This window comes from Schistocerca piceifrons, chromosome 2 (assembly GCF_021461385.2).
Source record: "Schistocerca piceifrons isolate TAMUIC-IGC-003096 chromosome 2, iqSchPice1.1, whole genome shotgun sequence".
NCBI classification, from domain to species: Eukaryota; Metazoa; Arthropoda; class Insecta; order Orthoptera; family Acrididae; genus Schistocerca; species Schistocerca piceifrons.
In genome coordinates this window covers 728,660,240-728,677,774 of record NC_060139.1, presented here as the reverse complement: position 1 = coordinate 728,677,774, position 17,535 = coordinate 728,660,240, and the positions used below count along the sequence as shown (strand labels likewise).

The 17,535-nt window shown below is 44.2% G+C and overlaps 1 protein-coding gene across 1 annotated transcript in view; it reads left to right on the top strand.

Moving 5' to 3' along the window:
• The window catches only part of LOC124775801, a 177,694-nt gene that overhangs the window by 89,961 nt on the left and 70,198 nt on the right, over positions 1–17,535 (top strand). Inside the window, exons 2-3 of the mRNA XM_047250631.1 lie at positions 3,656–3,826; positions 15,370–15,552. Coding sequence (XP_047106587.1) covers positions 3,656–3,826; positions 15,370–15,552 — 354 coding nt within the window. The remainder of the gene's footprint in view (positions 1–3,655; positions 3,827–15,369; positions 15,553–17,535) is intronic.

Sequence of the window (17,535 nt, the reverse complement as noted above, 5' to 3'; positions counted from 1 at the left end):
CTGGCGCAGTTGTTAGATCGGTTACTGCTTGTACAATGGCATGTTATCAAGATTGAAGTGAGCTTCAACGTGGTGGTATAATCAGTGCACGTACGATGTGACACACCATCTCCGAGGTAGCGATGAAATGGGGATTTTCCCGTACGACCATTACACGAGTGTACCGTGAATATCAGGAATCCGGTAAAACATCAAATCTCTGACATCGCTGCTGCCGGCAAAAGATCCTGCAAGAACAGGACCAACGGCGGCTGAAGAGAATCGTCCAACGTGACAGAAGTGCCACGCTTGCGCAAATTGCTGCAGATTCAATGCTTGGCCATCGAAAAGTGTTAACGTGTGAACCTTAAAACGAAACATCATCGAACTGGGCTTTCGGAGTCGAAGGACCGCTCCTGTACCCTTGACGACTGCACGACACAAAGGTTTACGCCTCGCGTGGGCCCGTCAGTACCGACATTGGACTGTTGATGACTTGAAACGTGTTGCTTGGTCGAACGAGTCTCGTTTCAAATTGTATCGAGTGGATGGACGTGTACGGGTATGGGAACAACCTCATGAATCCATCGACCCTGCATATCAGCGGGGACTGTTAAAGCTGGTGGAGGCTTTGTAATGGTGTGGGGCGCGTCCAATTGGGGAGATATGTGATCCCTGACATGTCTAGATGCGACATTCACAGGTAACACGTACGTAAGCACTCTGTCTGATCATCTGCAACCATTCATGCCCAATGTGCATTCCGACGGACTTGGGCAATTCCAGCAGGACAATGCGACACATCACACGTCCAGAATTGCTACAGAGTGTCTCCAGGAACACTCTTCTGAGATTAAACACTTCCGCTTGCCTCCCTAGACAAACTGCATGTACACACCAATATTTTATTTCTACTGAACAATGGAACATAATAGCTGCATCCCTGTCTTACAACCTTTTACTGTCAGCACTTCGTTTTTGTCTTATATTCTTGTAGTTAGTTTTTGGTTCTTATGTGCTTCTGTATATTAGATGGCTTTCTTTGCAGATTAGACTTATTTTTCTCAGAATTTCAAGCATCTTGCACCATTTGACGTGTTTTCTGAAGTCACGATTCGGTTGTCAAGCGCAACGTCAGAACTGCGTCTCTGCTGCCTTCCGAAAACGTAGCTGATCATCATATTACAGATCGTCATGGTTCTTTTCCATTCCTCCTCACCTACTCTTTCTTAACGAAACCTAGTATCGCTTTGACGCCACGAGAGGCGCACAGATTTTTGTAAGTACGAGGGTCACTCCAAAAGAAATGCACACTATTTTTGTAAAAATACAGTTTTCATTCTGCATGTGTGAAAGTTTCACAGTGTGTAGATACATCCTTTCCGCTTGTTTTCAAACTTAGTTAAACCTGTTCCCGTGAGAGGCGCCATCACAGCATGTCTTCAAGATGGCTGCTACACTTGACGTTCGTCAGAAGCAACGTGCTGTCATAGAATTCCTGTGCTGTGAAAAGGAGACAGTGGGAAACATCCACAAGAGGTTGAAAAAGGTGAATGGAGAAGCTGCTGTCGATCGCAGTACAGTTAGTCGGTGGGCAAGCAGGTTACGTGATGAAAGCGGGCACGATAAAATTGAAGATTGTCCTCGCAGCGGCCTGCCTCGTACAGCACACACTCCATACAATGTGCAGAGAGTTAACGAATTGGTGACTGCTGACAGACGCATCACAGTGAACGAATTGTCACGCTACGTTGGGATACGGGAAGAAAGTGTTTGCAGAATAGTGTTGGCGTTAAAAAAGGTTTGTGCCAGGTGTGTTCCCAGTATGTTGACAGTGGCTCACAAAGAAACAAGAAAAACTGTATGCAATGAACTTTTGGAACAGTACGAGAATGGTTGAGATGAATTTCTTGGATGAATTGTGATGAAACATGGCTCCATCACTTTTCACCAGAGACGAAGAGGCAATCAGTGGAGTGGCATCATGCAAATTCACCGAAGAAAAAAAAATTCAAAAACACACCTTCTGCTGGAAAAGCTTTGGCTACAGTGTTTTACGATTCCGAAGGACTCTTGCTTGTGGACATCGTGCCAAGTGGAACCAGCACAAATTCTCATGCATATGTGACGACACTGAAGAAACTTCAAGCTCGACTGAGTCGTGTTCGACCACATCGGCAAAAGCAGGATGTTTTGCTGTTGCACGACAGTGCACGGTCACATGTCAGTCAAAAAACCATGGAAGCGATCACAAAACTCGAATGGACAACACTGAAACACCCGCTTTATAGTCCTGACCTGGCTCCATGTGAGTATCATCTCTTTGGGAAACTGAAAGACCAGGGGCGGGCAAACGTTGCACGCAGCTCATGAGCGCACAGCGCTGCACGTGTGCTGCTCGCGTGCAGGCGTCGACCGGGGCTGTGGCGACAGCCGGCAGGTTGCGGCAGTGTAGTGCCAGGATAAGCCGCGGACGTTGTATTTCAACAACCGGAAAATGCAGAGTGAAACAAGGAAACGGGGAAGTGGAGATCTGCTATCTTCTAAAAAGTAATGGGAGAATCATTTTTTCCTTAGTGCAGAAACGTGAAAATTCGAAATGTTTAATATGTGTGAGTATTCTCGCTGGTCAGCGGAAGTTTAGTATTGAAGGCCATTATAATAAATTTCACAAGGACGAGTACAATTTACTATCGGATTCTGAGCGGATGGGGAAATTGACTGAGCTTAAGAAGAGCGATTTGACGATATTAGATGAATCTGTCCTAGTTGCTGTTGTCACGAGAGATCTGCGACTTTCTTTCGTCACGTCTCTCATCTAACTGATTTAACATTTTATGGAGCACTGTTTTCAATTTTTCAGGACGACAAGAATAATAGCCCAGCGGTACGTGCAAGTTATAAAATTGCGCTTAATACAGCGAGAGCTGGAAAACTATTTGCTGAATTAATAAGACTCGGTTAAGAGCAAACATCAGTGATGAAAATTTACGTAACTGTTTGCGTTTGTGTGTATGTAGAGATTTTGTTCCAGATATTAAACGTATTGTAAACTCCACTTGTGATAATTAAATAAAACGTATCGTAGGTAATAGGTATTCTTTGAAACCATGATTTCTTTCAAGCACTCCTACTAACCTTATTCCTTCATTCAATTAAGCAAGCTAGGAAAAAAAACGCATTACAGAGGAAGGACAGGACAGAAGGTATGGTGGGGTGGGGAGGTAAGCGGGAGGCCAGCTTGCCCCTGTGTGCACGCACCTGTTAACAGCACGCGTGCAAGTGCACCCCACACGTGCAGGATTCCTGCCCGCCCCTGTGAAAGACACTCTTCGTGGAACAAGGTTCTAAGATGATGACTCCCTTGTGCACGCTGCCAAACAGTGGCTCCAACAGGTTGGTCCAGAATTTTACCGAACAGGTATACAGGAGCCGGTCCCAAGATGGCGTAAGGCAGTTGAGAGGGATGGAAATTATGTGTAGAAATGAAAATATTGTTCCTAAAGAATATATCTATGCACTGTAAAACTTTCAAACATGTAGAATAAAAGATGGATTTAAAAAAAAAGTGTGCATTTCTTTTGGAGTGAACCTCGTATATCGTATGTGCTTGTTGCTGTGTAGATGAGAATATCGCCGTTTGGTAACAGTGTTGATGTGGTGTGGTGTGCTGTAGATGCCACTGAAGGAGCTGGGCCTGCGGCGGCTGTGGAGCGGGCTGCGCGCGGGCCGGGCCGAAGCGGCCAACGGCTCCGGCACGGGGTCGGGGACCAGGGACTCGTCGCTGTCGCCCTGCGGGGATCCGCAGAGGCCAACTGCGCCCGCCGGCGGACTCCCGCTGCTCCAGGTAAGGGACTCAGCCACAGCCGGGGAGTCGCGGAACACGCCCTCCAGTACAAAATACTGATTGCAATGGAAAGATCGTTTTTTTTATTATTCTTTTGTCCTACAGACAGAACAAACTGCTCGAGTTCTGATGCATTCTTGAGTCAGGGCCTTGTTAGTGAAAGATCCGGTACTGGGGCAGACACGTTGAAATTGGGAGTAGCCTATTTGAGAGTGGATTTACAGCCGCGACATTTGCCTTACAACCAACGGAAACTTCCGGAAAATATTGGTCAGAACACCTTGCACCGACCCTGTCTGGATTTTTCCTATTCGCAAAATACAGCGTTACATGATGGTCCTAGAGCATACTGAACGGGTAACTCAGTACGCGAAGGGAGATGAAAATCGAATAGTCATGAACGGCTGCATGAGGTTTCAGGAGAAGGAGTAGAAGAAAGGGGATGGGATAATATGGGCTACATAGTAGGAATGAAAGAAGAGGAAGACTAAATCAATTCTGCAATAATTTCAGTTAGTAATAGAGAATACTCTGTTCAGTATTCACAAGAGGAGGTGGTATACTTGGAAAAGGCCGGGATATAAGGGAAGATTTCAGAGATTCCGAAATGAGATATTGGATTGTAAGACCTACCCAGGAGCAGATATAGACTCAGATCACAATCTAGTAATGATGAAGAATAGGTTGAAGCTTAAGAATCAGTGGGCGAAGAAGTTGGGTAAGAGTGAACAATAAGAGTGGAAGACCAACAACGAAAGCCGCGCGGGGTAGCCGCCCGGTCTAGGGCGTCTTGCTACTGTCCGCGCGGCTCCCCCCGTCGGAGATTCGAGTGCTCCCTCGGCGCAAGTTAGATTAAGCAGTGTGTAAGCTTAGGGACCGTTGACCTCAGAAGTTTGGTCACATAAGATCTTACCACAAATTTCCAAATTTTTCCAAGAATGAACTGCTCCTATTAAAAAGGATTTATGATAGGGGTGTACTCTTTCGCCCCTACTGCTCAATCTACACATCGAAGAAGAAATGACGGAAGTAAAAGTAAAGTTCTAGACTATAATTAAAATTCAAGGTGAAAGGATGTCAATGATGTGATTCGCTGATGACATTGCTATCCTCAGTGAAAGTGAAGAAGAACTATATGATGTGCTGAATGAAATGGACAGTATAATGAGTGCAGAACATAGATTGAGATTAAATCGAAGAAACACGAAAGTAATGAGAAGTAGCAGAAATAAGAACAGCGAGAAACGCAAAATTAGGATTGATGGTCACGAAGTAGACGAAATTGAGTAATTATGCTACATAAGCAGCAAATTAACCAATGACGGACGAAACAAAGAGGACATCAAAAGCAGACTATCTGGAAAAAAGGGCATTCCTGGCCAAGGGAAATCTAGCAGTATTCAAACATACGCCTTAATTTGAGCAAGGAATTTCTGAGAATGTATATTTTGTGCACAGCATTTTATGATAATGAAACATGCACTATGTGAAAACCGAATAGATTTGGGGCTAGAGTAGAGTGTTGAGAATTAGATGGGCTGATAAGGTAAGGAATGAGGAGTTACTCCGCAGAATCGCCGAGGAAAGAAAGATTTGGAAAACACTGGCAAGAAGAAGGTACAGGACGATAGAATATCTGTTAAGACATCACGGAATGACTTCCATGGTACTAGAGGGAGCTGCAGAGGGTAAAATCTGTAGAGAACAACAGATTGGAATAAATCAAACAAAATATTGAGGACGTTGGCTGCAAGGAATAATCTGAGATGAGTGGATTGAGACAGGAGACAAACTCGTGTCAGGCAGCATGAAAGGAGACTGACGACTGAAGAACAAAAACCTCAGCGCTCGTGAATGGTCTTCTATTGCAATGCTTAAGGAGAGGGAGTTCCATGTGTGGAAGGAGTCTGCGAATTCGAAACTCCATTACAGCGCGCTGTTTCCCACGTACCGACAGTGTTACACGCTTCGATTCGGAGCCCTGTAGCGGCAGACGGCTGCAAATATGTAGTCATTAAGAGTAAACATGGAAAACGTTAAGAGCGTTTGTTTTTTTTTTTTGTTTTTTGTTTTTTTAAAGCATTAAGAGTTGTCACACAAAAAATTCGTAGGCATTTCTTTTCAGCACGCCTACGTATTACTTTAAGTAAGTTTTAAATAAAACTCCAGTTTGGACTGGTTTTTAGACTATTCATACTTTCATTTTGAACTTTGAGTGAAGGAACTTAGGCTAATGAAAGTTAAGCACATAATGAAACAATGTGACCCATCAAATCTACCATACTCGTTTTCTTGCACTAATACACAAGAACACCACTGTTTTCAGTGGTGCAACTTTCCAACCAACTTCAAGATATTACTTAGGCAAAGTGAAATATGTGTTTGAAATGTTTGAAATGAAACGGTGACACTCGTTAAGGCTCACTGTATTAAGTTAAAACCACGTTTAACACAGTTTGAATTATCGTGGCTCTGGCTCTTGAACACTATAACAGAGAATAAAATGTCTGTAATTTGCCAGATGCAATGCAGGACTTGCTGCTAACATACTCCTGCATATTCTTCACTTCTCTAATAAATTGGCTAGATCAAGTACAATAATCTCAACCCTTCAGCAGAATACTTAAAACAATATGGTACCGTATTTGCAATACCTAATAATGCCTGGAAAAATCTTGCATCCATGTCAGCGATATAATAGAGACAACTTTCATACGCGGAAGTGCTCGTAACTACTTGTTCCAATCGGTTGTGCCAAAATTAGCACAAATAGTCGATGCCTTGCAGTGAGCACCGCAACTTGACTTCCTATGCTCGCTTCCAGTACGGTAATCTCCACAGCCCAGTCCGTCTGTCGTATACCATTTTTTGTATAGGGTAGGAGCAGGAGCAGGAAAAGGTAATACACGTCGGTACCGCAAGAAAGTCAAAGTGGTTTACTGGAGCCTGAATATATACAGAAGCATACATAACTTTGCACTGAGCTGCGAAGTGTCCCGGCCGTGTGCTCTTGATCAAATGGCGTGGTGCTTGTAGAGTTGAACAGCGCCTGCTAGAGGGCACTGTCGTCGTTGTCTGTCGTATTGCCAACTTAACTGGCAGTTACGCCGTGGCATCCTAGCTATCGATACCACACCTCTTACCAGAGAAAAGGCGTTGCCAAAACGGAAAACGACAAAGGCACACTTGCCACTCTATCTCATCGCTGTATACCAGCTCAGCCTACTGCGCATTACCTCTTATAGGAAAGGTGTTTACAAAACAGGACAACAAGGGGAAACGCTCGGCCGTCCTCAGGGCTAATGACTGCCACTGTTCTTTGGCAGAATATTGCGCACTGCGTAAACATAATTTCACTGCTCTTAGGATAAGCTGTGATCTTACACATTTCGTGTTCATTGGTGTACTTAAGGCTGCAACAACGGATAAATACATAACATCAAATTACACTTTCACAGGATGGTGATTACGTCTCTCTGTATGAGTCTCATGAAATATTCGTAAATCATCAAATCACGTTTCGTAACACACTATGAGCGATGTGAAGTAACATCGTTCTATCACACACTGCAACGAGATATCCAGTATAAGTGTGAAAGCCATTTGTAAGTGTATTTCTTTATATGTATGCTGTAATGGAATCGAAATTAAAATTGCAAATTGACGATAAAGCAAGGAAATACTAACGTCTTTTATTATAATCTTTTACAAATCATCATAACAAAAATAGAATCAGGACCGATTTGACTTGGCATAGACACGATTCAGTAATTGGGCATGAAGGCAGCAGTAAGTTACTTCATAGCACCACATGAAGGAGTAGGTGTTACATGCAAGCCTGTGTGGGTGGTGTGATTTGTTGATCTGTCAACAGATCTCTTGTGGTGTCGTGTGGGCGTTGACTGACAACCTGCAGCTTGAGTCTTCATGTACCATGGCTTTGGAGGCAACACTGGTTGCTTAACATCTTCGACTGTGTTTCCTGCCTAATCCCTGTCCTGGTAGGAAGCCGCTGTGTGGCCGACACGATGTTATTTTCCTCTCCGATTCTAGTGGACATTCCCCTGCTCCCAACAGGCTCGCAGCATGTGTTTTCTGCGACTTTATACTTAGAATATAAGGTAAGACGAGGAACGTTTTTGGATGCTTAAAAATTCTAGCATCAGATCGTGCGAAAGGCCATCCTTCAGGCGTTTCTCTGTATTCTCGAGCCATCAAGGAGGGCCGCTTAACAACAAGCCTGTCTGTAACGGAATTGCCTTAGTGTCTTAGGTGCTCGACGCTTAGTGGACTCATGCAGCTGAAAGTGCACACCCTATTCAGAGCGAAGCAGACACTTGACTTAAGCTGCAGCAGTTCATCTTCTGTGAGTTTTGGGAAAGTCTCCCTATATCCGAGCGTGGATTCACTGGAGCCGTTTTGTTCTGAACATCAGGCTGTGAAGAGCTACAATACCGAGTCAATGTCAAGTCATATAGACAACATTTTGGAATTATCCTTGATGGCGTCAACTCACCTTCCATTTTATCATTTCCTCAGACTAAGATCTTAATTGAATCGTCTACCTTCCATGTGCTGGCATGCGTGTTCCACACACATCCACTTCACTTTCATTACGTTCACAATCACAGCTTCCATTCTAATCGGGTCCCAGATTCATGTGTGTCTTTTCCTGTCCCTCGCAACGCTTCCCAACATTCACCTCTCGAATGCTTGCCGATCAAACCTTGGATATTGAAAGTTTTCGTATCAAAATTCCATATTTCACATCCTTAAGTCACAACTGGTAATACAAGCTAACGGCGAACTTCCCGTATCAGAAATTTTCAAATCTTCATTGAGAAAACTCATTTACCAAAAGCAATACCGACCATTTTTAATCCTTATTATATACCTTGTGCTGTCTTTCTACCCGTTGTCTGAAACTGCTCTCGAAATTAAAATTTACCAACTGATTATATGACTTCACTGACAATTTGTTTAATTTTCTTTTCAGTTTTCTATTTAAAAATAAATCTTGATCTATTGTATTTGAATCTCAAGCGTGTCGTCATAACAAGACAAGGTATGTTTCTTCTTAATTCGCTATCCTTTTTCGCAAATTAAAGACCTGAGACGTCCATTTAGTGCTGCTGAAATTAATTTTGATAAATTGTAATCTAAGGTTTAGAGTCTTCTTTCAGTTTTCCATGTGCAATTCAGATTAAGTCTAATGGGAAGTTTAGCATTATTTTATGTAGTCTTTATTATACCAAGAGATGTTGATTCAGTGTTAAATTTCTTAATGGCTGTTACAACACATTTTCTTGAAACGCAGCCAAATATTTTCACAAATTTAGTGATACCACTAGAAGTGGTAATATACTTCCTCCTCCACGAATGATATACGATTCATTTTAATATAATCACTTCGAAAACTAGCTTCCTTCCCCTGACTAAATTTTGTGTTTCTGAAATGTGGTCGTTGTTAGTATTAGCGAACATCTAGTAAATTACGAAGAGAAGGCAGGTAAGTCCTTAGTGTTTTTATGGACTTTCTTGCTTTTCTCCTTTCAGGCGAAGAGAAAATTTTCCACATTTTTTACGGGTTTTGGAGAACAGTATTCCTCCTCACATATTCTGTAAGTAGTTTTTAAATTTCTTCTATTACTTCGACTCTTGTAGTCACATTTTGTATTGAAACACCAGCTTCTGTATGCATCTTTCCTTTAACGGCTTTACTCCCATTCTCTAGACTAACACCGAGAGAGTCATTGTTTTCATTACTAGGGGAACGGCGGCTGGTATGGGCCGACAGGTAGTATGGACCACTTGGTGTTTCTCGGGTTTGCTGCAAAAGAGCGGAAGCATGCATTGCTTAGAATAAAGCGCAGACATCACTCCGTCATTTTCTAGAACTTGCGTAAGGTAACTGTCGAGTTTGTGTCACAAATTTGTTAACTTCATTACTTTTTAGAGTCAAAATTGTAAACGACGTAATTTTCAGTATCAGTTCAAAATTTTAAGATTCAGTAGTAATGTTATCGTGCTAGCATTAATATGTAAGTAATCTAATGTACAGGGTGCCTAGAAAGTAAGTAGGTATTGAAAAGGGCAAATAAGTTCTACATTTATAACACTGATTTCTTTAAAATTAGTATAATGCATACATTGTTGTATAAGAATGTGGCTGCTTACTTTAGAATCCAATGTAGGTGCCTTAGACGTCGACCAACCATCTCAAAGTGCGGTGTATGGAATCCACAGTCCTCTGGAGGAGGTCGTGTGGAATACTGCCGATAGTGTGCCGAATCCGTGCTTCCAATTCTTCCATTGTGTAAGGTTTTGTACGATACACTTCTCATTTTTCCAGCCCCATAAAAAGAAGTCACATGGTCCAGTTCAGGTGTTCTTTCAGGCCGTTCATACGTTCATGAGGTGCTTGTCTTCCTAGCCAACGCCCTAGAAACCCCTCAACCACCCACGCTCGTACATTTGCAAAGCGAGAAGGTGCGCCATCTTGTATAAAAATAATGTCTTCGATGTTTTCCCATGCTAATACTCGGGGCTAAACACAATTTTGAAGCATATGCATGTAGCGTACTGGGCTCATTGTGTCACGCATAATAAATGGCCCAATAACATTTGTGACAGTCATTCCACGCCGCACAGTCACTTTTGGGCGAGGCTGCATCTTCTCCACTGTAATATTAGGATCGTCTTTTGCCCAATAGTGGGCACTGCGTCGATTGATAAAGCTTCCCACATGGAATACGGTCTTGTCGCTCTAGAAAATATTGTTCCCGTACTTCATTCTGCGACCACAATCCTCCGGCGTCAGCTGTTGCACTTGATACGGTTTCCATGTTCGATAATTCAGTTCTTTATGCAGGACCTGAGATACGCTTACCTTCTGAGTACACTTTCTCGTGCTGCATGGCGCGTTGATTTCGAAAGGCTGTATACATACATTTCCTGCACACTCGCCACTTTATCATCAGATCCAAGCTTAGGTGGACCACCAGTTTTTCTAGCATCTTTCACCGACCCTCTGGTCATTAACTTTCTGTGACAATTTTTTTTTCTCCCTGGGTGAATTGTGGCATTGACACTATTCACAGTATGCCGCCGTCTCTGTACGAGAACGTTGGAATTCCACACTTCGTAGCGTCCAGTACTCTGTGCTCGCTGTTGAACAACAGTCAGGCGACCGGCCATCTCTCCACATGGTGTGTACACCTCCTCTCCCGGCAGCCTTCTGTACTGCAGAAAATGAAGAAACAAGAGCCTGGCGAGGGGAAAAGAAGAGGAAGGAAGGAAGCGAAGAAGATGGAACAAATGCCGAATATGAAGCGCAAGTCTGGCCTGGTAACCAGATGTCTGCAGCTGTATCGTCGCCGGTATGGCAATATGACCTCGGAGCCAGCTGATACACGCCCGCACAGTGACTGCAGAAATGCAAACCTTATTTAATGACCTATATGGTCACACTATTTTCATTAAGCTTCCGTCAACTTGTACGACTTTATAAAACCTAGTTACGTTCCATACACCCTGTAGATTACAAACAGCAGTGCCTGTGTTATTAAGAAGTATGATGCACCAAGAACTGTCTTACAGGGAACATCACCCCACAAGTTTAATGTGCTGTGTCAGATTCAGTGCACCACAAGTTCAAAGGTTTTTGTAACCAATTGCTATTTATCATCTTGTATTTTTATATATAAAATGTATTAATTTGTTTGTCACTACAAACACCCTTTTTTATTTAAAATACCTATACAGCGCGTTTCTGAACTCCAGGAAACTCGAGCAAACTTGTAAGTTCTTTTCAGCAACATTCGCTTCACATATACATCATGTGGGAATCATGTGTGATCCAACAAACTCTTGCTACACACAGGCCAACATGCCTTCCGAGACTGTGGCTGTCGCTAGTTATGTTCTCCGTTTCAGTTCCAAAACATCATCTGGAAGAGATACTTTACGTAACGCAATAAAAAGAAGTTACAATATCCAGGGAGATAGGAAGTCGTTTTACCACGTATTGGTCTGCTGCTCCATAACGACCAATCCAACGATTGGGCAGCACTGTGTTCAGATGTGCCATGACATCACGGTGAACATGTGGAGATGTACCATCTAACTGAACGACAAGGTCCTCTGATTCTGTTTGCAAATATGGCATTAACCAGTTATTCAACATCTGACGGAAGGACTTTCGAGTAATAGTCTGTTCTTCAAAGAAGAAAGGTCCATAAAGTTTCTTATGAGACATGGCACAAAAAGACTGATCTTCGAAGAATCGCGCTCGTGTTCAACAATGTTATGAGAGTTTCCCCAAGTCCTACAATTGTGCCTCTGTACTTTCCCATTTATATCAAATGTCGCATCGTCAGAAAAAATTATCGAACTTACAACACCATCATCTTCGACCTGCAATGTACAGCAAAATTCGAAGCGCTGTGCTTTGTCTATAGGATATAAGTTTTGCATTACTGTAGTCTACGTGATTTCATGTTTAATTTTTTACGCAAAACAGGCCACACAGTCGTTGTTGACATTTACAACTCAAGTGAAGCTCTGCGTAGAGACTTTGCCAGACTCCCTGTGAAACCTCTCATTCGTTCAGTGTCATTTGCATTCACATTTTCCCGACCACTTCTCCTCTTATCTCAAAAACATCCAGTTTCAACGAACTTCACATGCCAATTGTAGATTGTCTTTGTGGTTGCTACTACTTTCCCGTACTTCATCCTGAATTGTCGTTGGATTTCAGTTTCAGTCTCTATTTTGTGAAGTTCTAGGATGCCGAAAGCCTTCTCAGCTCCAGATAGTGCCGTCTTGATAACGATAGCACGAAGCGATCATACATAAAAATACGCTTCAGGGCTGCCGGCCGCTGTGGCCGAGTGGTTCTAGGCGCTTCAGTCCGGAACCGGGAGACCGCTGCGGTCGCAGGTTCGAATCCTGCCTCGGACATGGATGTGTGTGATGCCATTAGGTTAGTTAGGTTTAAGTAGTTCTAAGTTCTAGGGGAGAGATGAATTCAGATATTAAGTCCCATAGTTCTCAGAGCCATTTTTGAGCTTCTCGACTGCAATGAGGAAAAAGTTACAAGTTTACTCTTTAAATTATGTATACAGAGCGAACACTAATAAAACTGACAAACTGCAGGGACGGATTCCTGACTGGGAATGGAGAAAAAAAGATCCTATAAACAGGTGTCCGGAAATGCACGGTGAGAGTGCAACGACAAAAAATCGTCCCGGAACACAGCACCAAGTTGTTCATACACGTCACAACAGATGTTCAAAATGGCCTCCGTGGGATGCGATGCACGCGTTCAGACATGCCTGTCATGCAGGATTCACATAATCGTGCTTTGGCTTACAACATGTTGGCAGGCGACTTGCCTGGAGCTTGTATTAGAATTAGTCTCAAGATCCTGTAGAACCCGGTCTTCCAAACCTGGTATAAGCAGTCTGCTGTCTTTCTACACGGTAGTTTGTGCAAAATGACCCATGAACACACAAAGGCCGACAAAGGGCTTGAAACTTTGTGCAATGTCGTTGACGTCTGTGAAGGTGCTTGTTTTCTTATAGCCGTGTTGCCTCTCGACCGTTTCCATGTGCTTGGCAGTACATAAACACCGTCTCGGCTTGTTCCGGACAGGAATACCGGGCCATTCTGGTGCTTATATATGCTGCGTCAACAACACGGCCTGCAACAAATGAAGAACACACTACACGTGGTCAGAGGAACTTTCATTCGTCAGCGCCAGCTACCGTGGCAACGAGACGTTTCCGGACACATGTTCGTAGGACCTTTTTCCTCCATTTACGGTCAGCAGTCTGTCCCTGCAATTGTCGGTTTTATTAATGTTCTCCCTGTATTGCTACTTTGTAAAGCTACTCATTTGGCTCCAATAAACTTTTTAAAGTGTTCCTGGACTTCTGAAACACGCCGTACTTTTGTGGTATGGCTCATACTGCCTGACACATTTCTTAACAGCTCGAATTGTGAGGCTTGTAAAATCATTTCTTGCCGAGTGTTGTTCGTGTTACAAACCATTTTTCACCATTTACGCCAAAACAAATGTTCCGGCAAAGGCTTTATGTAGTTATGCCTTATTTGAAATACAGTACTGGCCATTAAAATTGCCACAGACGCGAAATTTATCCGACAGGAAGAAGATGCTGTGATTAAATGAATAGCTTTTCAGAGCATTCACATAAGGTTGGCGTCATTGGCGACACCTACAACGTGCTGACATGAGGAAAATTTCCAACCGATTTCTCATACATAAACAGGAGTTGATCGGCGTTACCTGGTGAAACGTTGTTGTGATGCCTCGTGTAAGGAGGAGAAATGCGTACCATCACGTTTCCGACTTTGATAAAGGGCGAATTGTAGCCTATGGCGATTGCGATTTATCGTATCGCGACATTGCTGCTCGCGTTGGTCGAGATCCAATGACTGTTAGCAGAATATGGAATCGGTGGGTTCAGGAGGGTAATACGGAACGCCGTGCTGGATCCCAAAGGCATCGTATCGCTAGCAGTCGAGATGATAGACATCTTATCCGTATGGCTGTAACGGATCGTGCAGCCACGTCTCGATCCTTTAGTCAACAGATGGGGACGTTTGCAAGACAAGAACCACCCGCACGAACAATTCGACGACGTTTGCAGCAGCATGGACTACTAGCTCGGAGACCATGGCTACGATTACCCTTGACGCTGCATCACAGACAGGAGCGCCTGCGATGGTGTACTCAACGACGAACCTGGGTGCACGAATGGCAAAACGTCATTTTTTCGGATGAATCCAGATTCTGTTTACAGCATCATGATGGTAGCATCCGTGTTTGGCGACATCGCGGTGAACGCACATTGGAAGCGTGTATTCCTCATCGCCATCCTCGCGTATCACCTGGCGTGATGGTATGGGATGCTATTGGTTACACGTCTCGGTCACCTCTTGTTCGCACTGACAGTGGACGTTACATTTCAGATGTGTTACGACCCGTGGCTCTACCCTTCATTCGACCCCTGCGAAACCCTACGTTTCAGCAGGACAATGCACGACCGCATGTTGCAGGTCCTTTACGGGCCTTTCTGGATACAGAAAATGTTCGACTTCTGCCCTGGCCAGTACATTCTCCAGGTCTCTCACCAACTGAAAACCTCTGGTCAATGGTGGCCGAGCAACTGGGTCGTCACAATACGCCAGTCACTACTCTTGATGAACTGTGGTATCGTGTTGAAGCTGCATGGGCAGCTGTGCCTGTACACGCCATCCAAGCTCTGTTTGCCTCAATGCCCGGGCGTATCAAGGCCATTATTACGGCCAGAGGTGGTTGTTCTGGGTACTGATTTCTCAGGATCTAAGCACCCAAATGAAAATGTAATCACACGTCAGTTCTAGTATAACATATTTGTCCAATGAATACTAGTTTATCATCTGCATTTCTTCTTGGTGTGGCAATTTTAACGGCCAGTAGTGTACACGGCAGTGTGTACGGGACGGCTGAGTGCGGAATGTGTCTGTGTCGGGTGCAGGTATGGCCGAGCCAGGACTCGCCGCGGGGCGAGGCGGACGGCCAGAGCTTCGTGTTCCCCTCGGAGGAGCCGGGCTCTCCGCTGGCGCTGGTGCCCAGCGTGGTGGCGGCCGCCCGCGACGACGAGCCCGGCTGCTGCGACGCCTCCGCCAACCAGCACGACTCGGGCATCGACTCCGTGCAGGTGAGCAAGCGCGTCGCTACCGCTGTTTGCCGCAAATTTGTAACCTGTGAAAAGGACTCACGAGCGCAGTTCGTCTGTGCGATTCCCTCGCGTTTCTAAATTAAGGAATCCTCGAGATCGACAAGAAATACTGGACCATGACGATGCTGTGTCTTCAGCAGTCACAATGACGTATTACGAGCACTTTCGACTAACAGTCGAACAATATATTACTTCATCTGTCATGTATCTCACGAAATGACCAAACGTCGAAGACACGAAAGTTCGAGCTCGTACTTCTGCTCAGCGACAGTCGTTCTTGGTTCTTCCAACATTCACCAATGGAGCTGGAAAGACAGGGCACGACAGGGTAGCTGAAGTATTCCCTTTGCCAGAAAAGTCCCAGAACAATTTGTTTTTGATTATAAGTTTGTAATACTACAAGAAACGAATGTTTTTATGTTACCTGGTGTGCGTGTGTCCTTGAAATGACCTTGGACAAGTTTTCGTGCAAACTGGCTAGGTGGCAACTTAGCAACACAATATCTGGGTTCGTGGACCAATACTTGCAGTGACATAATGGAGGAAAGACTGAATACTAAATTCTGGGGTAACCTTGGGAAAGCCGAGCGGTGTGGCCGAGCGGTTCTAGGCGCTACAGTCTGGAGCCGCACGACCGCTACGGTCACAGGTTCGAATCCTGCCTCGGGCATGGATGACTGTGATGTCCTTAGGTTAGTTAAGCTTAAGTAGTTCTAAGTTCTAGGGGACTGATGACCTCAGGAGTTAAGTCCCATAGTGTTCAGAGCCATTTGAACCATTTTTGAACCATCTTTATAATTTTGTATTGCTTATGTACATATCATGTGGCGTTCAGTAAGTAAAACGGTACTGTCGATTTACTGCTGAATGGACACTGTTGGGAGTAAGATTTCAGTTCCCACGCTAGCTGAAGGAGGCGATGGGCTACATGGCGTTGCCTGTGGAGGATGGTATGAGGCGCAGTGGTTAGACACGAGAACGCCCGTTACGTCAGCAGCGAGGTATGTAGGTAAAGCACTGTTATTTACGCGGGTATTAAGCAATCTTGCTTAAGAAATATCTGTTAATAATAATCGCTTTTTACAATACGGATATTCATCCAATGAAGCCTACTGGTCACAAGTAAAGTTCCTTACGACAATATTTCAATGGCAGAAATCGATCTTATTAATAAATAAACGAGTAATGTGCAAGCTAACGAATATGTACCAAAGGCTGCGAAACAACAAGAGTGTAAGAACGAGGTACAAGCTGAGCGCCATCCCTGCTTTTGCTGGGGACATAAACTTCGAGAACTTTTCAGAAAAACGGGAAGAAAGAATCCTACTCACTAGGATAATCCAAGGACGGTTTGTCTTAATCGCCGCAGAGCAGGGATAGAAAAGTAGGGCTAGTCATACTGTACGCCTCTTCGGACTCACTGGCCAAACTGAGACATTCCTCGTGGTGCAGTACAAGCGGAGGCCTTACTGCACTCGGTAGGAGCTGAGACTCACGGCACTCCTTTATAAGACTGCTAAGTGCAGGTCAAGCAACAGCCCCTTGGAACTGAACATCTGAAGTTACTTTGCACACCAGTTACAAGTCGTAGGTTTAATGGAGCAGGGAATACTTTTTGGTTGACACTATAACTTTACTGATGATTAGTTTATTGATGGCTGGACGCAGTATGGTATGGATCGATCAGGAATTACATGTTGTCCTTAACATCATTCCACAGCTACGGAGAACATTCCAGGGGAGGAGAAACATCCAACGCTAGATCAGCCAAGGTGTAACAAATCCTACAGCTCAACTGTGCCCTAAGCATCCAAAATACAGCCATTAACACACATCCTGCCGTATCTAGAAACGTCTTCGCAACTTCTATGTCACTATTAGCCTGTGTGTCTTCTGTTGCACAAGACTACTGCGTATGCTCGCTGACTCGTCAGACACATTCCCCTCAGATAAAAGTGCTGT